Source organism: Piliocolobus tephrosceles, chromosome 18 (assembly GCF_002776525.5).
Source record: "Piliocolobus tephrosceles isolate RC106 chromosome 18, ASM277652v3, whole genome shotgun sequence".
NCBI classification, from domain to species: Eukaryota; Metazoa; Chordata; class Mammalia; order Primates; family Cercopithecidae; genus Piliocolobus; species Piliocolobus tephrosceles.
In genome coordinates, this window is record NC_045451.1 from 20,042,693 (window position 1) to 20,068,410 (window position 25,718).

At 42.0% G+C, this 25,718-nt stretch overlaps 1 protein-coding gene across 1 annotated transcript in view; it reads left to right on the forward strand.

Moving 5' to 3' along the window:
* The window catches only part of CCBE1 (collagen and calcium binding EGF domains 1), a 258,017-nt gene that overhangs the window by 208,686 nt on the left and 23,613 nt on the right, over positions 1–25,718 (forward strand). Inside the window, exons 3-5 of the mRNA XM_023218302.1 lie at positions 9,772–9,824; positions 16,824–16,958; positions 19,545–19,697. Of these exons, the coding sequence (XP_023074070.1) occupies positions 9,772–9,824; positions 16,824–16,958; positions 19,545–19,697 (341 nt within the window). The remainder of the gene's footprint in view (positions 1–9,771; positions 9,825–16,823; positions 16,959–19,544; positions 19,698–25,718) is intronic.

The following is a 25,718-nucleotide window of genomic DNA, read 5'->3' on the forward strand; positions in this document are numbered from 1 at the left end:
AGGTGTAGAGATCACTTGATGTCAGGAGTTCGAGACCAGCCTGGCCAATATGGCAAAACTCCGTCTTTACTAAAAATACAAAATTAGCTGGGCATGGTGGCACATGCCAGTAATCTCAGCTACTTGGGAGGCTGAGGCAGGAGAATCGCTTGAACCCAGGAGGCAAAGTTTGCAGTGAGCTGCAGCTGCACCACTGCACTGCAGCATGGGTGACAGAGCGAGAGTCCATCTCAAAAAAAAAAAAAAGGAAAAAAGAAAAAAAAGAAAGTTAATCATTCCAGGGTTCTTGTCTCCAAAGCACTTTGAGACTCTGGCCATCTGAGTGTCTGTGTCTGCTGAAGACATTGACCCTGTGGGTCTGAAGCACACTGATATGCCAGGGAGATAGAGAGGACTGTCAGAACCAGCACACATGTTCTCAGCCTTGTAGTGTGCGCTGCTGTTGACATCTATAAGTTCTGGGCCTGCTTTCAGTAAACAGAGAACCAATCATATAACTTTAATCATTGAGATGGGTATCACATTGATCATAGGAAGTCAAATGCTTCAGCAGCCTAAGAGGTTTCACTTCTCTTTCTAGCCAGTAAAATTATTATATCTTTGAACAGGAGTGAACATGGAAACATATGGTTGAGACCCTGGTCCCTGTTTTACTGTCACTGAGGACTGGCAACTTTTCACTTCAAGCCAGGCCTGTGGGAGTTAGACTGTAGCAGGGGTTCCTTGCATCCTGATGTCCCTGCTTGCAGCGCTCAGTGTCCTTCAGGTGGGCTCTGTGTGGGAGACACAGCAGGAAAAACAGCAGATGTCTTTTTACATTTGCTGTTAGGCTTGATGCATGCCAGCGCTTACCAAGCTCTGGATGCCTTTAAACTCCTGTAACCCTCACCCCAAGCTTGTGGGGGTGAATAGTGTTACTATCCCAGTTTACAGATGAGGAAGTTGAGTTAGAAGAACTTAAAGTCAGTTATCTAAGGACTGAAGCTGGAAAGCAGCAGAGCCCAGATTCACACCTGGGAAGTACATTCCCAAGGCCCAGGGCCCAGACTTCTAGGTCTTCTGTTTTTTGAGGAAGTATTTGATTAATTTATGAAAAAATCATCACTTGCGCCCTGTTGGAATGAGTGCCTTCTGGTTGTTACCTTAGCCCCGTTTAATAACCCTCCCACATATACTTTTTATTTTTCTGTAATTTGAGCAGCTAAAGCCCAGATGATACCATGACCAGGGTTTTAATGATTAGAGGAATGACTTCAACTGTATTACTTCTTCACTTGATTGTTGCGTGTATGTGTGTGTGGCAAAAATAACATGTAAATTTTACCATTTTAACCACTTTTAAGTGTAAAATTCAGGGGCATTAAATACTTTCACATTGTTCTGCATCCATCACCCCCATCCGTCTCCAGAATTTTTCATCTTCCCAAACTGAAACTCTGTATCCATTACCCAGTAACTTCCTACTAACTCCGTCTTTACAGTCCCTGGCAACCACCCTTCCATTTTTCCAGTCTCTTTGAATTTGGATACTCTAGGTACCTCATATAAGTGAAATCATGCCGTATTTCTCCTTTTGTGTTGGGCTTATTTTGCTTAGCATAATGTCTTCAAGGTTCATCCATGTTATAGCATGCATCAGAATTTCCTTTTTAAGGCTGAACTATATTCCATTGTATGTATGCACCACCTTTTTGTCCGTTCATCCATTGATGGACATTGGGATATGTCTACCTTTTGGCTACTGTGAATAATGCTGCTATGACCAGTGGTGTACAAATATCTGTTTGAGTCCCTGCTTTCAATTCTCTTGACTGTATATCCATTAGTGGAGTTACTGGATCATGTGGTAATTCTGTTTAATTTTTTTTAGGTACCATTATACTGTTTTTCTCATTTGATTTTGACCATCAGTAACTGTACATGTTAGCAAGTTATGCCTAACAAGCTTTTTGTGAATCTCTTAATATTGCCACTGAGATTTGGTAATAACAAGCTTACAATGTAGATGAACAAATAGGCAGGTTTTGGTGGTGGTGGGTGGAGGGAGATTTTGTTTTTAGTTTTCTCTTAGTGATTGCTGTAGTGACCATGATACTCTTACATTTGCCTGGGAGGAGCAGTCTTTCTGGCTAAAAGGCTGGAACCAAGCATGCTCAGATGTGAGACCAGTAATTTTATTCAGCTCTATTCTCAGGGGATGTAGTGTAAAAGGAATTCTAGTGGTTCACACAAAGTCATGCAAAGCTCAATGAAGATTTCAGCAAGCGAAGAACATTGAAACGAAAGATTCCTCATAGTAAAAAACTTTACAAAAAAATTCAGGACCACTTTTAAACTCTCAGCCTTTTAAAATTAGCCCCAGGGGATCATGTTCTCAGTACTTGCTGGCAAAAACTCTCTTCCAGACTGCCTTCTTAGGCATGCCACAGTATGGCTGGAATGATGAAAGTTATGCAAATTGGGTTCTCCAGTTTTTGTGTCTCGGAAGTCTCCATTTAGGCCTGAGTAGTTGACAGTGTGAGGAAGCCACCATCTAGTGTGCCTTTAGAAGCCTTCATCAGAAGGAGCTCGTTGCTTTGGAATGAAATATTAAATTGAAGAGGTTCTTTAAAAGCATTTGGGACTTCTGTGTGCCTGACCAGGATTACCTACTAGAGGGCAGGTTCTGCTCAGCTCTCTGGCTTGGTAGCCCAGAGTCTGGAGTTTCTTGGATATGCTTTTTATGATTCTCTTAATATTGTCACTGAGATTTGGTAATAACAAGCTTACACGTAAATGAATAAATAGGTAGGTTTGAGGTTTCCTTGTTTTATTTGGCTATAGTTTTCCAAAAGAATATACCTCTTGCTTCTTGTTGCAGTAGGAAAAGGATAGGGGCTACTTGCTTTGGGGTTGGGGAGAAACATGGAAGTCTTCCTTCTCACCAGGCTTGGAGATCATCTTGCTGCACCCTGGTCTCCACTTTCCTTAACAGCTGGTGCTTCTGGTTTCTAAGCCTTGCTGAGGTTCCGCAGGGAGGGCTGGCTGGCTTCTCCACGGTAGCTACCCCTGGAGCCTCCCAGGTTTGAAGTTATTCCACCCCACACAATCCTTTTGTCGTGTTCATACATTGTGTTTCAGGGTTAGAGAAGTCTCCTAAATCCATATGGTGTGGGGCTTGCATTTTTATTTCTGGTTTTCATTATTTGGGGCTAACTTGTAAAAGAAGAAAGCAATGTAACATTTCTTTTCCAGCCTCTTGAAATCAAAAGTTTCTCCCCTTACTTTTCTTCCTCCCTGTTTCTTCCCCTATTTTGTTTTTAGAAGAAAAGATGTGTCTGCCCTTGAATAAGAGGTGGAAAAAAAGAGATAAGTCATAAGATGAAAGCAACTGGGAAGAGTTGCTTTTGCCATTTGCTTGTATTCATAAAACTGCAGCTAGACCACTATTCTGACTGCAAGCCAGGCCCTGTGCTAGGCACCTTTCTTATATTATCTGTAATCCTATCAACAATCGCATAAGGCAGATACTATTTATTCATGTTTTGTCCATGAGGAATCTGAAGCTCAGCAAGATTAAGGAGCAAGCCCAAGGTCACATCCCTAGCTCTGTAAATGCCAGAGCCAAAATCATAGCCCACATTGGTTGACCCCAAAGCCAATGCTCCATTCATTACATATTACCTTAACACCAAGAACTCTCAAATACTCTCAAAAATGCAGTTTTCTCTCTCATTAAAAAAAAAAAAAATCAGGCCAGGCATGGTGGCTCATGCCTGTAATCCTAGCACTTTGGGAGGCCGAGGCAGGCAGATCCACAAGGTCAGGAGTTCGAGACCAGCATGGCCAACATGGTGAAACCCTGTCTCTACCAAAAACACAAAAATAAGCCGAACATGGTGGCGGGTGCCTGTAATCCAGCTAATCAGAATGCTGAGGCAGGAGAATCGCTTAAACCTGGGAGGCAAAGGTTGCAGTGAGCTGAGATCATGCCACTGCACTCCAGCCTGTACAACAGAGTGAGACCCTATCTTAAAAAAATAAATAAATAAATAAAAATCTGATTTATCTGGTGCATGAACAAGCAGCCATGCAAGGAAAACCCCAAATAAATCATAGAACAATTTACCCTTGCATTGCAGCAAGGGTGCAGATATTTGTCAGCTAATTCACTTGACCTTTCATGGTCACTTTTAGTCTTCTAATACTATAGGAAGTTATTTTTAAAATTCTTTTCTAGTCTCTAACATAATGACCAGCAGACAGTCTGATGATGCAATCTCTGTTATCTTCATTTTTTTGGTGTAGTTTTTCCTTCCAAAAGCTCTCACACACACCTGGCTGGAGGGGTGTATTTCTGCCTGCATGACTTTTTTTATTATTTTTTTTACATGTGTTTATACTCAGGGGCACCCAGGGGAAAACTCTACAGACTTTCTTGATTACAAGATATAATAATGAAAACCCTTTCTATGTAACAACCATCTAATCACTTCCCCTTGCCAAGAAGTGAGAAAAGTATTTGTATTTGGAAAACCAAGCTACCACACGTGAAACGTATTAAGAATGATTGTCTCCCTAGACTCACACAAGCTTTCCCCATCTTAGTTTGTTTTTCTAAAGATAAAAACCATACAGCAGTGTTTGTAGTTAGATCTAACAAGTGCCCATGCTTTCATAACAAGATTTCGCTTTGGCCGTCTCAACTTTGTTGTACATAAATAATGTTCTAAGTAATCTTTGAAACGGTATAACATGTGCAACCAGTGTTTATTTTTTTAATACTTCAGAATATTTCATTATTTATTTTAAATGGTGATTTATGATTGATGGGTGTTTAACATGCAAAATAATGTATTCTCAGGAACTCTAGGGAAGACAGAAGGATGCACTGCAGTCTCACAACTCCTTCCCGTGAGCAGAGAGCTGAGGTCAGTTATGCAATTAAAAAACCCAGAGGGGAAATTAATTCTTAGCTAAGCAGGTGTTTAAATGATGCATGCCCATCCTGAAACTCAGATCTTCTCATGATGGAGTTCCATAGCCTTTTGAAAGCATATCAAATCACTTCATTATTTGATTTCATGAAAAAGCAAACGACAGGTTGCTTCTCACTCCACGGCATGGACAGTACTAAACCCTTGAAATGCTCATAAAGGTCACAGTGCCCAACTTTAATATCTTGGATATGGAAAGAGAGATTGTAGGGGATCATATTGATTTGCATGAACTTTAAAATGCCATCAAACAGCTCAGAGGTTATATCTTAAATGCAGCATTAAAATAGAAACAGACAAATAAAACCATATGTTTAACTATGATGTTTGATTTGATTATCAAAAACACTTGGGTTTTTCCCCCTTGTATCCAACTTTCCCCTGAATCACTGGAGTTTCAAATCATCCAGTACACTTTTCTTCCTCTTATAGTTTTCTGTAGGGCAGCCTCAAGTAATGGAGTAAGTAATAACCGTAAAATTTTAATGAATACTCAAGCCAGTTTTCCTTCTGGTTGTTAGGAGCTTGGACTTTTTTAAACTATGGAAAACTAGACAGAGTTTAAGTTTCATGGAATAGAAAGGTAGACCCTGTACTTTTGGTACCTCATCATAAATTTATATCTTCGTGGGCTTCTCTTGGTATGTAAAATTATAATTTAGTTTGAGAAGTTGGGAAATTATGTCTAATAAGAGCACTCTGGACACTGCCACACATCATTCATATTGGTAAATTGGATGGATGGATGATTTCCTTCTATCATAAAATGTCAAATTAATCTGTGCTGGGAATTCCAGTTCAGGCAGGGGAACCTTAGCTGTATCACTCAAGTCTGTTTTGATAGCATCCCCAAATGCCACTGTTTTTATATTGAAAGCATACTTTATATGCTTTTGAAGTAAGATATCTACCACCACTGGATTGCATGCGAGAAATGTTACAGGGAGAAGAATGAAGTGGCATTGCTGTACCCAGTTATGCTTCAGTGCTTCAGAATTTCTGTTACCAAATGTGACTTTTAACAATTGTATGAACTTTTCATAAATTCCACATAAAACTAATTATGGATTTTATCAAATTTTTATAAATTTTTTTTCAGGAAGAGATTACTTAAGTTTCTCCTAGGAATGGTAATTTACCTGGGAGACCAAATTGTAGTGCAGCAAGTTGATTTGACCAATACAGGTTGAGCATCCCTAATCCAAAATTTTGAAACATTTTCAAAAGAAATGCTCATTGGAACATTTCAGATTTTAGATTTTTGGACTGGGGATGCTCAGCTGGTATTCTGCAAATATGCCAAACGCCCGAATAATCTGAAATCCGAACGCTTCTGGTTCCAAGTATTTCAGATGAGGGTTACTCAACCTGTAATATAATCACATTATACTAATTTGAAGGAGTAGAAAATAATGATCTTAAATTATTTTTTATTAAAATGTGATGAAAAAAATTAAGTGTGTCAAAATTCTTAGAAGACCTTATCTAACCTACGTGAAAGTTCTGATTATTCGACAAAACTGAAACTTGTTTGAAAACGCAGATAATGTCTGATTTCCCAAATCAGTGGTTTCTGCTCATTTCTCTACCTTGATATGCAAATGGTGTGTTCACACAGGTGACATGACAGGCTGTAGGTGACATGCAGTTCCCAGTGGTAGACTGCGTTTAACTCAGTTTCTCTTCCTAGAAAGCATGCCCAAACACAAATGAGCGAGAATGATGTTGCAATAGGAATAATCTTGAATCTTATGTTTTTAATAGTTACCAAAAAATACTTCTTCAGAGTAGTCATTTAACCTTTATAGTCAAAATATCTTGGGGTATGTTCTTGAGATTTGCAGATCCACTGTACAGTGGTTAATTCTCAGCTTCTCGTGTATGATGATGGAAGTGGTGAAGGCAAGGAAAGGGGAAAGTAATGGGAGCAGGAGACAATGAGACAAAGGAAACATTAGCTCCAGCAGAAATGCCAACGTTTTGCTATTTTACATAAAATGTAGGGACTTTGTAACCATATAGGTCCATTTAACCATCTGCCATTTTTTCCTACAGTTGTCATATTTATTGCAACTACATGCAACTACAAACCTTGCAAGACAATATATGTTATTATTTTTGCTTTGAGAAATTAAGAGCAAGTCTTTGCTATTGTGAATAGTGCTGTGATAAACATATGTGTGCATGTATCTTTATAGTAGAATGATTTATAATCCTTAGGATGTATACCCAGTAATGGGATTGCTGGGTCAAACAGTATTTCTAGATACCTGAGGAATTGCCACACTATCTTCCACAATGGTTGAACTAATTTACACTCCTACTAACAGTGTAAAAGCGTTCCTATTTCTCCACATCCTCTCCAGCATCTGTTGTTTCCTGACTTTTAATGATCGCCATTCTAACTGGCATACACCATGGAATACTATGTAGCCATAAAAAAGAATGAATTCATGTCCTTTGCAGGGACATGGATAAAGGTGGAAACCATCACTCAGCAAACAAACACAGGAACAGAAAACCAAACACCGCATGTTCTCACTCGTAAGTGGGAGTTGAACAATGAGAACACATGGACACAGGGAGGGGAACATCATACACTCGGGCCTGTTGAGGGATGGGGAGCAAGGGGAGGGAGAGCATTAGGACAGATACCTAATGCACGTGGGGCTCAAAACCTAGATGACGGGTTGATGGGTGTAGCAAACCACCATGGCACATGTATACCTATGTAACCGGCATGTGCTGCACATGTATCCAGAACTTAAAAATTCTTTATATGTTCTCAGATATTTACGTTTATAATGCTCTTCATTCCTTCCTAAAGATGTACGTTTCCCTCTAGTGTCATCTCCTGTTAGCCTGAATAACTCCCTTTAGCACAGGTCTGCTGGCAATGAATTTTTAGTTTTTTAAAATCTGAAATGTCTTCATTTCACCTTCATTCTTGAAGGATATTTTCACTGGATATTCTGGGTTGAACAAGTTTGTTTTCTCAGCACTCAAAGGATGTCATATCACTGTCTTCTGGTTATTGTGGTTTTCTGATGAGAGGTTCGTGGTTATTAAAATCTTCCTTTCCCTGTATATCATGTGTAATTTTTCTCTGCTTTCAGGATTTTCTCTTTTGGTTTCAGCAACGTGACTATGACATCGGTAGGCATTTTGTGTATGTGTGTAGTTAGCCGTTTCGGGCTTGCTAAACTTCTTTAATCTGAAAATGATTTTCTTTCACTACATTTTGGAAATTTTCAGCCATTGTTTTTTCAAATATATTTTTCTGCTCCATTTACTGTCTCCTCTCCCTCTAGAACTCCAAGTACCAGACCTTAGACCTCTGATATTAACCCACAAGTCTCTGTTCCTTTTTTTAAGTCTTTTTTTTCTCTTTCCTTCAGATTGGATAATGTTCACTTATTTATTTCATTTATTTATTTTATTTCATTTATTTTCAAATTCACAAATTCTTTCCGGCCGGGCGCAGTGGCTCAAGCCTGTAATCCCAGCACTTTGGGAGGCCGAGACGGGCGGATCATGAGGTCAGGAGATCGAGACCATCCTGGCTAACAAGGTGAAACCCCGTCTCTACTAAAAAATACAAAAAACTAGCCGGGCAAGGTGGCGGGCGCCTGTAGTCCCAGCGACTCCGGAGGCTGAGGCAGGAGAATGGCGTAAAACCCGGGAGGCGGAGCTTGCAGTGAGCTGAGATCTGGCCACTGCACTCCAGCCCAGGAGACACAGCAAGACTCCGTCTCAAAAAAAAATAAAAATAAAAATAAAAAAACAAATTCTTTCCTGCATCATTTCTCCATTCTTCTGTTAAGCACATCCAGCAGCATGTTTAAAAGTTTCAGATCTGTTTGTCTGTTCTATAATTTCTGTTTTGTTCTTTTAGTAGTTTCTCTGTTGACATTTTCTGTTTTGTTCATTGCAGGTGTATTTTCCTTTATGTAGCTGAACACAGTTGAATAGCTACTTTAAAGTCTAATAATTCCAACATATGGGTTATCTTGGAGATTGCAGCATTGATTGACTTCTCTTTGAGAATGGGTCACATTTGTACATGTTATGTTGTGAGAGCCTGCGTCTTGCTGTATTCATTCAGAGAGTGTAAATATTTTTCTTCTAGCAGGTAGTTAACTTGGTTAACTTAGCTTAGTTGAAGTGGAGTAAGTATTGAATATTTATGTTAGGAATGACCTGTTCACTATATTTTAAATTCGGATCATTTAGGTACCTTTTGGTTTCTTATATGGTACAAGTGTTTTTAAAAAAAAATTACTCAAATGAGAATCAGAATGTTTGGGTTCCAGTCTCTGCCTTAATAGTTGACTACCTAATTATTGTTATATTACAATTAACAATCATTATGTTATAATTAGCCAAGTATTGTTATTATGATTCATTAATTGTTATAATAAACAAGTTGTATCTCTTTGGCCTGTGGAATGAGAGGCCTGGTCATCCTTAAAGGTCCTTTTCCTATTTATGTCCTATACTCCTTTAATTGCTTAATGTAAGTATCTTGAAGTCTGAGTTAATTAATTTCATAGGATTCAAAATGTTGATTTCGTGTATTATGTAGCACAAAGAATATCCTGGTATTAGAAAATGTGGTCATGTATTATTGATATTTTTTCTTTTAATCCCAGATTGCCTTAAAAATACTTTGCCCCTACTTTGCTTTATGCCTCAGTGTTTCCTGGGCACGAGTTATTTCATTCAAAAAACAACAACTGAAAAGAATTTTATTTTTAACCTAATATTATATTTTAAATATTTGTTTGTCTCTTAGGAAAAAGTGCTGCAAAGGATATAAATTTGTTCTTGGACAATGCATCCCAGAAGGTATGTAATATAAAAAAGATTGTGTCACTTTATTCACAACTAATCACTCGAAGTCTATCAACTTTAGATGTTGAAGGAATATAGGTGCTATCTGTGTCCGATTATCTGTGCCATCTGTGCATATTTTTTGGCATTAAATTTTTCTGATGCCAATTTTGTTATATGTAACGTCCAGTGTCTGATCGTTACATGATGTGTTTGCACACATTGAGTCATTCTTATGTAGCATTTCAGGTTTTATGATTAATGGGCTACAATCCCCCAATTAGCATTTTATACACAGTTAGAACTAGCCCTCCTCCCTTGACCTCTCCACCTGCTTTCTTTACTTGCCTTTCACCTGCTAAACTTTAAGTCCCTTTACATGCCCATCAGCAAACACTACCTGAGAGTTCAACCCAGCACTCAGATACAGATACAAAGTAAGGCAGGGAACCAGCTCTCAAGTTGCATGCATTCAAGTTGAGAAGCCAGGATGGGGAGCAGATAGAATCAGATAGACCTGGATTTTTATCATGCTTCTATGTCCTACTAATAGCTGTGACCTTGGGCAAGTTCAAGTTACTTTCTAAGCCTTGGTTCTTACAGGGTAGTATTAGTATGTGGGTCAAATGATGGTTTTAAGAATTTTGCCACATGTCAAGCACTTGGAACACAGGCTGGTTCTTATTACATGCTTGATAAATGGTGGCTGCTGTTATTGCTGCTATTGTCATTGTTAGTACTAACTGCAGTATGTGCAGTAGAGACATTCAAAGCAGGAAGTGTTCAGAGGGGACACATACACAGAGGCCCAGGGCAGTCAAAGAGGGTCTTGGAAATGAGGGGAGAAGTGAGACCATGTTATCAAGGAAGACTGCCCAGGACTTAAACAAGTAGAAAGTAGAGGACTGCAGTGGGTTCCAGGCAGAGCCCTGACACAGAAAGCACTAAAGACTTTGTTTGAAGGGCATGGGGTTAAACTCGTTCAGGGCTGGGGTGAGATGGGTGGGGAATGTGATCTGTAGAAGATCTAGAGCCCAGCCAAGCTAATTCTGTTGCATTATCTCATAGAGCACCATTTTTGATCAGTTAGAAGCAGATGAATCCCTCCCATTTATTGCTGTTTTCAGTGGAAGGATGGGACAGTTCCTTGAATCATAGCTGCGACCTTTGAGAAAGCTGCCATAGGAAGGCTGGCTGGGAGTCGCTCCACATGTGATGGCTGATGTGGTCTTGGGTTTCTCTAAGCTGAATTTCTCTCTGCCAGTCAATTCTGTTGGTTATAGCATGATGGGTAAACCCACAAAAGTCACAATAATTGCATTTCTTTCTATATCAGCTTTTCTCAATCACCAGCTGTATCCTTTATGTTGCAGTTTGGCAGACTGCAAAGAAAATTAAGTTTTAGGCCCTTTGGTTCAAGATCTTATCTAAAGACCTTGCCCAACCTAATTAGAAACACATTGCATGGATACCACATACTTAGAGTTTCTTTCAGTGTTAGTGGTTTCAAACATCTAGGTCTTAAAACTAGTCTCCCTCATCCTAAAGAGACGACAGCGCCTATAATTAACACAACCCAGAACTGAATATTTTCAGGAAAAGTGGTCACACATGCTGAAAGTTGTTTTGCCAGAGCTACTTCTCTGCTCTGTTGCTTTTTGCTAGAACACTTTTCATAGCAGATTTGTTTTAATCTGTGGGAAAAAGTCAGTGATTGTTTCTTTTACTAAAGATATCTTTAGTCATAATTGTTTCTATCACCAGAGAGTGCAAGGTACAAATGCAGGATTTCAGAAAATATTGTATATTAAGGTTCTCCAGAGAAATAGAACCAATTTTGATTTTGATTTTCTATGAATGGAGAGAGAGGGAGAGACTGAGACTGAGTGAGAGATTGAGACTTTTTTAAAGGGATTGGCTCATGAGATTGTGGAGATGCAAATCCAAAGTCTTCAGTGTAGGCTGGCAGGCAAGAGATCCAGGGAGGAGTTGCAGTTGGAGTCTGCTGGCCAGAAGTCCCCCTTAGATTGGCGGGGTGTGGGAGGGGAGGTCATGTTTTTTTCTATTAAGACCTTCACCTGATTGGATGAGGCCCATACACATTATGGAGGGTCATCTGATTTACTCAAAGTCTATTGATTTCAATGTTTATCTCATCTAAAAATATCTTCACAGAAACACCTAGAATAACGTTTGACCTAATATTTGGATACTTTGGCCTAGCCGATATGACACATAAAATTATCGCAAATCTACCCCTTGTCAACTTGGCACCCATACGCCTCTCCTTAAACCTACCTAATCCCCAGATAAAGGCAATAACAAAGTTGTATGTTCATCTGACATGCTACAACTATCCCGCATGAAACACACTAACCCTTTCCCCAGAAGAGGGTGTGAAGTCCTGTGGCACTGGACTTTTCCAGCATCTCCTTGATATGCTTTAATGTAAATACTGTGATGTAAAGTTAACAGTATTTAAATTCTGTGATATAAAGTCACTACATCTTATGACATATGATAAGAAGATAAAAGAAGGAAGAAAACAAAGATTGGCATACAGATGCAAACGCACAAACACAAACATGGAAATAATCCATGGAAAGGTACGAAATACTCATTACAATTTACAGTGCTTTTTTTCTGTAACTTGTCACATGGTCATAGCTGATATATGTAACCTGCCACCTTCTACTACCCAACCCATATTCCCTTTGCCCTCAGCAAGCACCTTGCCTGATCGTGGTTCTTTCTCTACCTGGTAAGGTGATCCACACCTTCATTCCTGAAGGATCTGAGACGTTAGCCCTGCCTGAATTGAGTTGTTTTCTTCTGTTGACTTTTTAATCACAGGGTGTGACAATTACTAAGGGACCACCTAAGGTGTTTCTGGTGTTCCAGAAAAATTTCCTTCTCTCTGTTGTGGAGTAACAGTACAATTTCCCCTTGGTAGCCAGGATCAGTCACCCCAGCTGGCACAATAACTCCCTTTTTTGCCTGCTGATACAGAGTCATGAGGAGACCAAAGTGGCCAGGTGGCACCTTAATTTTCAGTTCAATGGAATCATTTTTGCCTCTGTTGCTGGAAGTATTCCTCCCTTTGAAACTAAGCCCTCTAGGCCAATATAACATAAAGTTACAGGAACAGGAAGCAAAAATTTTGCTAGTGGATCAGTATGGGTAACAGTGAGTGGTGCCACTCCCGTTTCCACCCTTGATTCTGGGACCTGTGAATCCTGGTTATGGGACAAACCATACCATATGTTGGATACTGATTCAGAGCATATATATCCTCCTGGTGAACCTTGCTCCAGACTAAATAGCTGGGTACCATGGCCTAGCCAAGCTGACCCGTAGCATTAACCATAACAGATGGCAAAAAGAAACTAGAATGTCTAAAGAAATATGTTAACTCATGAGTGGAAGCTATAGTTTTTAAGCGTTGCTGCTTCATATTTGCTGCTCTAAGTCAGGAAGCCAGTGGAGAATATTCTACACTAAAATGAGGGAGTAAACTGGAAGAGAGAAAGATGTGGAAATATGGTTTGGCTGTGTCCCCACCCAAATCTCACATCGAATTGTAATAATCCCCACGTGTCAAGGTCAGGGCCAGGTGGAGATAATTGAATCATGGGGGCAGTTTACCCCATGCTGTTCTCATGGTAGCGAATAAGTCTCACAAGATTTGATGGTTTTATAAATGAGAGTTCCCATGCACAAGCTCTCTCTTGTCTGCCACCATGTAAGACATGACTTTGCTCATTTGCCTTCTTCCATGATTGTAAGGCCTCTCCAGCCACGTGGATCTGTGAGTCAGTTAAACCTCTTTCCTTTATAAATTATCCAGTCTCAGGTATGTCTTTCTTAGCAGTGTGAGAACAGACTAATACATGTGGGATCCAGGAAACAGGAATCCAACACAAGAGAGAGGGAGGTGATGGGCATCCATAGGTTCATGGTGAATGCACATTCCTGGATGCAGCTACAGGCTGGGTGCGGTACTGGTAATCCCAGCACTTTGGGAGGCTGAGACAAGAGGATTACCTGAGGAGTTCAAGACCAAGAGTAGTAGCTGCCATGCAGCAGACCTACAGAGTCCTAATTAGAGCAAGTTGAGATTAATTTGAAAAAATGTCTATAAGAAGAGATTTGCAAAATTGAGGGGATCTCTGGTGATGAATTAGTGATCAATTTGTAGAGAACTGAATATGTAGATTGAAGTTGTCCAGAAACAGAGCCTTCGCCACTTATTTAACAGAAAGCAATTAATATGAAGAACTGCTAACTAGTAATTGAGAACCAAAAATGCAAAAGGAAAACTAAGTATCATTGAGGTAACAACTGCAGGAAGCAGCTACCGCCTCTAGGCTAGGGAAACAAAGAGAAGATATTGACCCAGTGAAAACTTAGAAGTTGGGAGGACCCAGAACTCTGAGGAAGAGGCACTGACTAGCAAGCCCTATTTCTCAGAACCTAGAGGAAGTTACTAGTGGATCTGGGACCCAGACCTTGGAGGCGGGGCTACCAGATGGCTGGCTGGTGCTGATGTCTCTGAAATGGGATACAGTGAGGCTGATTTTTGCAAGTGTTAGGAAAAATTCAAGCTCGATTTTGCTGCTACTGTATTCTTTTTGGTAGACACAGGATCTCACTATGTTGCCCAGGCTGGTCTTGAACTCCTGGCCTCAAGTCAGCCTCTCACCTCAACCTCCGGAGGTGGCACATGCCACCATGCCCAGCTTGCAGCTGCTATTGAAACAATCTGCTAGTGGGATGGAAGAGAAAGGTTGATATTAGGCTTTCATGAATAGGAATCTCAGGAAGTAAAACAGAAAAAGGCCGATATCCCTTCTTCCTCTTCCAGCCTCCCTGTTTCTGTCTGTGTCTGTATGTGTGTCACTGTCAGAAACTAAGAGGTTGGCAGCTGACAAAGGAATGTGGACTCCAGAGCCCAAGTCACAAAGTAGTCCATAGAAGAAGAAGGTGGATGTTTGAAGCTAAGAGAGAAAGTTCAGTAACTGGCACCCCAAAAATATACAAGATAATTCTTTTAGTTCCAGAGAAGATAAAAAGGTCTTCAAGAAGGTACAAGTAATTCAAGCATAGTGCCAGGTTCAGCAAAGAATAGCTTTTATGTTGTCATTATGGTACAAATACTAAAGATTATCACATCAAAATTTCATCATAACTATATTCGCCAGATGGAGGGAATAGAAAGTTACAGGTATGACTGCAGGGGACAGGAGGCCTTGAAAAAATTCAATGCATCTCCTCTGTTACTGGAAGTCATTAGAGAGGATTTAAAATAAAAATAAAGAAGCAATGCAAGTCAGCTATTGAGAGATGCAGAAGTGAGTGTAGAAAGAATCAGCTAGAAGAGTTGGAAGTGGTTCCTCAAGGACGCAGGAATGGTAGGAGAGACAGGGAACTGCCTTGTTAGGCACCATGATCAACTCAAACACTTTGACAGCCTCTCTGCCTCCTTCTTCCCCTTCCCAGCTGCTGCAGAATGGTGGCAATAGCCAACAGGGAAGCTCACAGCCAGTTATGCCAGGATCATGCTCTCCAACATAAAGAGCACAGAACCTTGGCTGCCTAGAGGTGATGCCAAGTGGAGGAAATGTGTAGCTAGAGACAGTTTGCAGGGTTGGTCAGAACACCATGCAGGCAAAGCAGGCGTGAAATCACAATCATGGGAAGGAGTATTTTACAACAAGGGCAGCTTTCCAGGTCATTGTGAGAATGGCACAATACTTGTCACACAAACCCTCCCTGCATCAAGAGCTGACACCCCACCCATTCACCTTCATATGTGGTGGAGCAAAGCCAGACTCACTCGGTGTCCAAGGATAGTTTATGTGTCAGCACCTGGAGGAGATAGTGCAAGGATTAATGAGGTGCTGGCTCCAGTCTGGGAGTCAGTGTTGTGCCTGAGCTACTGAATTAGAGCCAAAGTCCCTTCAGAGGCTCATTACATATCAGTTCCTGGGAACTGAGAGGAGCAGATGCCCTAATTCTTTATGAGTAGCAGTGTATCCACTTCAGTTTGCACAGGCTGAGGACTGGAAAGAGACCACTAACCATTCGAACTCACCCAATCCCTTCTCAGCATGAGAGATCACCCCCCAGGATGCACACTTATACGGTATACACATATAAGCATCGGCTCTCTTATAAGTCATGCACATTTCTGTTACACAGTGATATGGTTTGGCTGTGTCCCCACCCAAATCTCATCTTGAATTGTAGCTCCCATAATTCCCACGTGTCATGGGAAGGACCTAGTGGGACGTAATTGAATCATGGGGCAGGTCTTTCCCATGGTGTTCTCATGTTAGTGCATAAGTCTCACAAGATCTGATGGGGAGCTCCCCTGCACACACTCCCTTGCCTGCTGCCATGTAAGAAGCACCTTTGCTCCTCATTTACCTTCAGCCATGATTGTGATGCCTCCCCAGCTATGTGGAACTGTGAGCCAATTAAACCTCTTTCCTATGTAAATTACCCAGTCTCAGGTATTAGCAGCATGAGTCCAGACGTGTGTACACAAAGTCCCCTTCCTACCTCTCTGAGCCTGCCTGACTTCCAGCCCTTCCTCCCATATGATGATGCCAACGCCTGTCACCCCAGCTGGCCTTTGTTTAGTGTTCTGCTGGGTGGAGTCCTCTGCCTCCACAGCAGTTGATGAACAAGACAAAACAGCACCCCACCTCCGAGGGAATCCGCAGAGTCTGGCCCTCTTAGGAGTCTTTTCTCTCTGGATAGTGACAAAGACCAAAGGATGAGGAGGCAACTTAGGGGGAAAATCACGAGTGATGTGATGCCGTGTATGTTACCCATTGCAGTACTCTTAGAAGGTGCCCCACAGCCCGAAAGAGTTCCTGTCTTTCTAAGTGTATCTGTCCACACTTCACATGTGCCCTTGAGCAGAGCCCAGAAAGTCCTTTCCAGGCCAGGGCCAGGTTACCCCGCCTCATCCTGTGGTTGACGTGAGCTCTCACTTTGCTTTTTCAGATTACGACGTTTGTGCAGAGGCTCCCTGTGAACAGCAGTGCACAGACAACTTTGGCCGAGTGCTGTGTACTTGTTATCCGGGATACCGATATGACCGCGAGAGACACCGGAAGCGGGAGAAGCCATACTGTCTGGGTGTGTTGGGAATGTGCTTTGTTTCCAGCTTCTGAATATGTGCCTTGTTCAGATGGTTCTGGCCTTCGTTGGACCCTTCAGTTCTCGTACTTGTTGGATGAAGTTGTGTTTGATATTATCCTAGGGATAGCTTATCACTGCCCTTCATCACAGTTACTAAAACCAACTAGGCCCAAGAAATTCTTCCGGGATCTGGTACCAGTGAGGTCCTAATTGGCAGTGAGACATAAGAGCAGGAGAAGGGGAACATGCCCAAATATAAACTGGAATAATGTAAAACAGAGTATAAGTGGTCAGAAATGTAAAAACGCAGACAGAACAAAACAAGAATAAACATTCTCTTAGAAGATGATTGGGGAAAAAAGGAAGTAGCCATATGGCAGACAGGTTGGGAGAAAGTTGGAGGGAGCCGAAGCCAGTCACCTGGGCTGCAGCTGAGCAGAGCCTGCGCCATCCACGGCACCAGCCTGTTTACTTTCGCCCTCACGAACTGGCTGTCCCAGCCGTGCATTCCTTGAGGTTCTAAGGCAGCTTTATGGCTCATTTTCCTCTGGAACTATGTGTCTGAAAGTGTGATCAGTTCATAGCTAACCTGAGAAACATCTGGGGTCCTTGTTTAGGAAAAAAAAAAAAAAAATCCTGGCCTTTTCTCCACACCTAGTGAATCACAACTCTGAGAGTGGGTCCACACATGCATATTTACACCAATGCCTCTAATGATTCATAGGCATGGTGAGATTTAAGAATCAGCTGGGGGATGAACTGCAGAGACTGGCAGGTAGACCTACATGGGAAATAAACCAGCTGTCATGAGCATCCCTCTTTCTCTAGCCTAGCAGGGGCTCTAGGGGGCACCATTTCTGAGAAGTTCCAACTGTAGGTCCTCTGGTTTCTCCCTGTCAGCATTTGGGAATGGTGCCCCACAATGCCAGAGAATGGGATTGTGACTCCCAAGTGAATGGAGCAGGGATCTCTGGCCTCTCCTGCAGAGAGAGGCACAGGCCATTCCATGAGGCTCAGGTCCCAGGCACAAGGCTCTTACTTCAGTTTATAGCAGCTCCTGAACCCTATTCTTTATATATTTATTTTTGAGACATGGTCTCACTCTGTTGCCCAGGCTGGAGTGCAGTGGTATGATCATGGCTCACTGCAGCCTTGACCTCCCATGCTCCTGCGATCCTCCCACCTGAGCCTCCTGAGTAACTGGGGCTATAGGCATGCACCACTACACCCAGCTAATTTTGTTCATATTTTATAGAGATGGGATTTTACTATGCTGCCCAGGCTGGTCTGGAACTCCTGGACTCAGCCTCCTGTCTTGGCCCCTCAAAGCACTGGGATTACAGACATGAGCCACCACACCCAGCCCCTGTTCTTTTTGCCTGGGGGCTTGGGTACCAGCAGAACTTGCCTTCTACTAAGAGTTCTATTTCTATCTCTGATATCAGCTTAATCTCCTCTCTCTCTCTGGGCAGTACAGGCAGCATCACAGGTAGGTTTAGGGCAGGGACACCTGGGGAAAGGCAATGAGCCTGAGGAATTGCAGAGGAGGATACAGCTGCAACATCCAGTCCACAGATGACCTAGTCGGTTCTGCCAGGGGAGCGTTCAGATGACCACCCTCCCCTCAGCATATATAGGGACTGGGTCACTGGCAGCTTGTGCAGGGAGTGGCTGGGAAGTTGTTGCCATCCTCAAGTTCAGGGCCGGCGTCTGTCTGCCCAGCACATGTGCACAGTCTGGGGCTGCATGGCACGGTTCCCACCCACTGCTACCCACTGTCTTCAACCAGTGAACAGGAAATGAAGTTGGGCCTCCCACTGTCCTCGTGGTGGGAAACGTTTTTGTTTCCACCATGCAGCAGGGGAGCAAGTCCATGATGTGCATAGTTAACGTGGGCTCTTCATGGGGACTTGTTTGGTGGTCCCATGGCTCATTTCCACAGCTCATGAGGGGTCTGTCTGAGTTCCTGATGAGGCAGACATTTTTCTGGGGAAGACTCTTTCCATGAGACCCATTATGACTATTTTCTTTTATTAGAAGTATCTTTTCCCAGGTGCCATTGTGGCTTTTAACTGGGAAGGGACCATTCCTAAGTGACCTGTGGGTCACCGTCATGCTGTTTGGAACCTACACCATAAAGGGAAACTTAAAAATCCTCAGCACAGTAGGGCACTCACAAAAAATCATCTCTATAATGTTTTCTTCTCTAAGTGAGTGTTGCCATTGGTGATCTCATTTTCATTTCTAAGTAGCCCTATGAAGTGTCTAGGGCAGGCTTCATTGTCATTGTTCCGTAAGTGAGATCTGAAGGCTAGCAGTCTACGCCACATGTCTTGGGAGTGGCAGAGCCACAGCCAGGAACCCCATCACTGATCAGCCTGTAACAATGGCCACTTGGCCAAAAGTGCGGGTTTTACGGATGGCCTGCATTTCTAGCTCCCTGCTTTATTCCAGGCTTCTCTGATCAAGGTCGGCCCAAGTGTCCTTTGTTGTTATTAACAGAGAGGCCAAGCCCAATGTCACCTGTTGTATTAGAAGTGAATTCTCAGAAACTGAGTATTCTCTACATTTGATTCAAACCAGATATTGACGAGTGTGCCAGCAGCAATGGGACGCTGTGTGCCCACATCTGCATCAATACCTTGGGCAGCTACCGCTGCGAGTGCCGGGAAGGCTACATCCAGGAAGATGATGGGAAGACGTGTACCAAAGGAGACAAATATCCCAATGACACTGGTAAGTAAGGCAAGTCTAAATATCTCCCTAATTACATGTTTTTGTATATTATATATATAACCAGTTTGGGGTTTATATATTATATAGATATGATATAGAATTGCATATATAAATATAATTCTATGCTATATAATTTTATATACAATGTATGCCACATTATGTTTAATGTCTAAAGTTTCCAAGTGCCTATATAAAATTATACACAGTTATTTATTGTATGAGTTTGTTCTCACACTGCTGATAAAGACATACCCAAGACTGGGTAATGTATAAAGAAAAAGAGGTTTAATAGACTCACAGTTCCATATGGCTGGGGAGGCCTCACAATCATGGTGGAAGGCAAAGGAGGAGCCAAGGCGCGCCTTACATGGCAGCAGGCAAGAGAGCGTGTGCAGGGGAACTTCCCTTTGTATTAATAAACCATCAGATCTCTGAGACTTATTCACGATCATGAGAGCAGCATGGGAAAGACCTGCCCCCATGATTCAACTACCTCCTACCAGGTCCCTCCTGTGACACATGGGGATTATGGGAGCTATAATTCAAGATGAGATTTGGGTGGGGACACAGCTAAAGCATATCATGTAGTTTTTATATATATGTAGTTATATGTAATATATGTAACATTTTTATATATTTACTTAAGAGCCCAATCAGGTACCTCAGAGGACAAGTGGACAGGAAGGGGCACATATGCCAATGGTAAATGGGACCTAGGGAACAGAATATAAGTTCAAACTTCTAAAGAGAAAGAATAAGAGTGATGCCCATTAGCTCAAGGGTTATAAGCTAGTGTGTACTGGAGGAAGCTCTCCACCAAGCTGAAGTGGTGTGCTCTTGGGGAAATCAGTAAGGCTTAGATATGTGTTTAGACAAACTAAGATGAGCAGAGAAGAGGCCAGAAACGCTGTGTTTTCCCAAAGAAAATGGGCTGAAATATAAATATGAAACATCTCCATGTAAGGTAACAATCTGTATCCATGCTACTCAAAATATGGTCTATGGACAGGCAAGATTCATAATTGGATAAAAACAAAAATTGAGAGTGTTTAGAAATTTTTATATCAATCTGACAGAGGAATTTTGTTTAAATCCAAAAATTTATGCTTGCCTTTTACATCTTATTTTTGTAGTGGTTCATCTTTGTGTTTCACAGAAGTATCAGTCCACAGGCAGCTGGAAAATTTCTAAAAGCTGGGCCTTTAGCACAGAGCTGAGAAGCTGATTTACATTATGTCAGCGACATTCAACTGAGATGTCTGCTGACTCGAGCATATGATCATCCTGAAGGTTGGGTTATTTCCTTATTTAAGTTCAGAGGAAAAAAGAAAGAAGAAAGAGGCAGAGATGAAAAGGGGAGGGATGGGGAAAGAGGAAAGTGAGAAGAAGAAGGAGAAAGGAGAAAGAGAGCCCCTAAATTAATATCAATGCTTCAGGCAATGCCTTGATCATCAAAATACCACTATATGCATATGTGAAGCAACTCTGGTCCCTCTGCCAAGTTGTCAGTGCCAGCCTAGCCACGAAAATGTAGGATTTTAGCCTAAATGTCAAGAGCCTTTCTAGTCAGGGTGAACTTTGAAGCAAAACGGACTCCATTGACAATGGCTGGCAGAACCAGTTCCCAGGGGAGAAAGCTCTCAGCCACTTAGAGGGCTTGAGGCTGGTGCCACACAGTCACCAGCTCCTGTATCCACTACTTGTAGCCCAGGAAGCTGCTGACCTCTTCCCTAAGCCTAGGGCTTAGCTCTTCTCTACTTCCCTCAGGAAGGGAAGGTGGCTGGAGCTCTGTTGGCTAGGCCTGGACCTTCCCTGGGAGTTCCTAGAACAAATCACACCCAAAATTATTTAGAAACCTACGAACACATCACAAGTGATGGTATCCTGATAAACAGTTTAGAAAATATCAACTTAGCATCAAAGATCTTAGCTCTGGGGCCATGATAAGCCATCTGGTCAACTTTCAGGCAAGGATGTTGATATCAGCAGATGAAGCAGCCAGAGTTCAGAGAGAAGTGATTTTCTGTAGACTGCATGGCATCTGATGAATGGAAGTAGGATAGTACCTTCCATTCTGCCATATTGAGAGACAGTTACAGGTGACTATAATGAGGGATGTCCTGTTTAATCAAGAGCATTCTGCTGGTTATATCATTGAGCCTTACTGTAACACAAAACGCATTGCAAAAGATGACACTTGGCTGGGGATGGTAGCTCAGGCCTATAATCCCAACACTTTGGGAGGTTGAGGCAGGCGGAACACTGGAGGTCAGGAGTTCAAGACCAGCCTAGCCAACATGGTGAAACCCCATCTCTACTAAAAATACAAAAAATTATCTGGGCATAGTGGCAGGCACCTGTAATCCCAGCTACTCGGGAGGCTAAGGCAGGAGAATCGCTTGAACCTGGGAGGCGGAGGTTGCAGCGAGCCGAGATCACACCATTGCACTTGGCCTGGACAACAAGAGCAAAACTCTGTCTCGAAAAAAAAAAAAGATTACACTTCTCTGGGAATCCTCTCCTCTTTCTTTTCCGTCAACATCCTTCCCCAAATGTAGCAATTGCAGGTAGTCTTTAAAAGGGAAACCTGATATGACTCCACTAAGGATGCTCCCCAGCAGGACCCTTCTAAAAGAATTGCTCAGAATTTTCAGTAATTTGTCTCCACTGAATTTATCAACTATGCACAAAGGACTAGCATTTGATTTTATATTTTAGTAAAACAAAATTCAAACACCAGTAACCAGAAATATTTGAGGGTAGAAACTCAAGGGTAGAGAGAAGGGTAGAGGCAAGCAATTCATACACGTAATTAAAATTATGAGAAAAGACAGGCCATTGTATGCCCTGAACATTAAAGTCATAATTTGAGAGATTGGACTGCTGGGAAGGTGGGGGCTGGCTTTGATGGTTCTGGCAGTAAAAAAAAAAAAAAAAAAAGTCTCCACTCTTCGGCAGTGTGGCCCAGCAAGGGCCAGTGGTGGTGGGGAAGGGGATCATTTCTTTAATGGCTGTGATGCAGTGGAAAGTTCCTAGGCTTGGGAGTTGGAAGTAATACAGAACCAAAGTTGGTTCAGTATTAACTGAGCAATAATGAGCAGGTCTCTGGGCCTCAGTTTCCTTATCTGTAAATGAGAAGGTTGAACTATATAAGCTTTGAAGACCCCTTCACCCTTTCAAATATTTTTCAAAATTTGGTGTGATTTAGCATAAGTGATACAAGCCCTGTGATTCCATGTGCAGGCCTCATTTTTAATTTAATTAATTAATTAATTTATTTATTTATTTATTTATTTATTTATTTATTTGAGACAGAGTCTCCTCTGTTGCTCAGGCTGGAGGGCAGTGGCTCAATCTCTGCTAACTGCAACCTCTGCCTCCCAGGTTCAAGCGATTCTCATCCCTCAGCCTCCCAAGAGGCTGGGATTACAGACGTGCACCACCACGCCCGGCTAATTTTTGTATTTTTAGTAGAGACGGGGTTTCACCATCTTGGCCAGGCTGATCTTGAACTCCCGATCTCAGGCAATCCGCCTGCCTCGACCTCCCAATATGCTGGGATTACAGGTGTGAGCCACAGCACCTGGTCCAGGCCTCGTTTCTTAGTCCTCCATGTAAGTACTGAGATTTAGAAACATGCCCAGCCTCAACAACTTCTAAGCAGAGGACTTTCCTCAAAATATCTAAAAGATGAATTATTAAACATCCAAGCATTCAATTCAGCAATAAGAAATGTCAGAGGCCAAAAGAGCTCCACATTCCAGAACATCAGAAGCCAGGAAGCATTTTCATCTGTTTTGGACTAATTAGTAAGCTCAATATTTCATATTTCATGGTCGTTTTTTGTGAATTGAGAGTGATTATTGAGTATAACCACATGTGATCTGAAATCATCTCTTCCTCCTCGGTTTTCCTTTTTAACTTTGCATTATCTAATGCCTGTATTGTTACAATCGGAGGAATTTGAAATCAAACAAAACCTCAGCTCGTTGTTAAGAATCCAGGGGGAGAGAAGGGAGGCTGGCCTCAGGACTGCCTCTGAGGCTTGAGAGGTTGCAATCCACTGGCTCCGGGCTCAGTGAGACAAGCTGTCTGGCTAATGGACATTCAGTCACTTTGATTTTCTCTTTGAAAATATGTAGCCAGAGCCAGTTTACTCACCCCAGGGAGTCTGTAGCCTCAATACGGAGACAAATTAAGGAAATGTTGGCTCCATAGTAATTAGCTTGCCAGTCTTTATTTTTCAACTTTTGTTTATTTTTTGATAACGTGACCATGACCCCTGGCATCACTTATTACAGGGCAGTGTCAGATGGCCAGGTGTTTCATATTACTGTCAAGCTCCACTAATCCATAGATCAGCGCTTCTCAACCTTGCAATTACCTGGGGAGCTTTTTTAAAAAATGCTGATACTGTTGCCTTGCAGTCCCCAGACGGGTGGTGTGCAGCAGAATTCATATTTTAAAAGCCCCCCAGGTGATTGTAATGTGCCTCCGGGGTTGGGCATTACAGCCAGAGCACAAATCTGCACAATCAACTTTTAAACACAAACATATTTTGTTCATTTCTGACACTGCCCATATAAAATATTTCGGGAACACTGTTTGGTTTTTCTAAGATATCTGAAAGGCATTACAACTTCTCATGCTTAGGATAGACGTCCTGGTCAACTTCAGGAAAAATTAGAGCTTCTTGCCCCCATGTGGCTAATCAATAATATTGCACCTTTAAAATCTGAACAAGTTGAAGAAAAAGTGTTAAGCGATACCACCCCAGGCTTTTCCCAGAGGTGTGACCACAGCATTAGTTGAGAGGATTGAAAACATGCGGCGATATCTACCCCAATTTCTAAATAAACTGTTAATGTAGCATTATGTGAGATTATTTATAGCTCCATGTTGACATTGTAGACAAATTACAAGGTGGATGTGAACCCCAAATCAGAGTAGGTTTTATGTTCCAGGTCTACGTATACAAAAGGTATGAGTCCTTGTTTATCTTTAAACCCTCGAGAGCTCTATTGAAAGGGTGATATAAGGTTCCAACCCCACATATCTAATTTTGTAGAGAACTGAATCATAGTAATACCAACAATAAATAGCATAAAAATGAGTGCTATGAATAGAGCTCTTACCATAAGCTGGGCACTGTTCTGGGAACCTATGTATCTTATCACTGGCTCCTTATAGCAGCTCCAAGTGATAGGTGCTGTTACCTTTTTACCGTTCAAAGAACAGGCATTCACAGAAACCATGACTTGTCCAATTTAAAAGGTACTAGGTAGTAGTGACTCCACCAGCGCCTACACTCCTTATTACCATGCTGTGTACTTCTGTGTCAGAGGAGCTTCAAGTCTTCTGGATAATGTTAATCTTGGTTCTCTGTGTTCTGATAATTCCACAACGGAACAGAAAACAGCCCAGGAATTTTCATGTAACGGGTCACTCAGCAGAGCTTCTGCCCTGGAGCCTGGCTGGCAGATAGCTCTCAGGTGTCCTCAACAGAATTCCCAATAGCAGGCTCGCTGCATGCACCCACCCCTCCAGAACAGCCACTTGGGACCCAGTTGAGTTTGTGGTCTCTACACACAGCAATCTGAAAGACCTAAGGCAAGTTACTTTCTCTCTCTGGCTCTCACTCTCCTTTTCTACAAAAGAGATTGAACGAAAGATATGTTCTAACATTCCATGATCTAAATGAAATAGTCTAGAATCTGGTAAAGAGGTTTATCTTATCGTGAAGCTGTCCAATTGCTTAATCATGTTAACACTTGGAAAATTTAACTGAGTATGTAAAAGTAGAAGTGGACAGAAACGTGAGCTTTTAACTTTTGTTCATGGTGGCCCAGCTCTGCCAACAGGGCTAGATTCTTAAAGATGAACTGAAAAATTGTTGAACTGATATCCTCACTTATTTTACATTCTCAGTGCCTGACACAGGACCTAGCTAATAGCAGATGCTCCATAGATGGATGGGAGGAAGGGAAGGTTGGATGGATGGATGGATGGATGGATGGATGG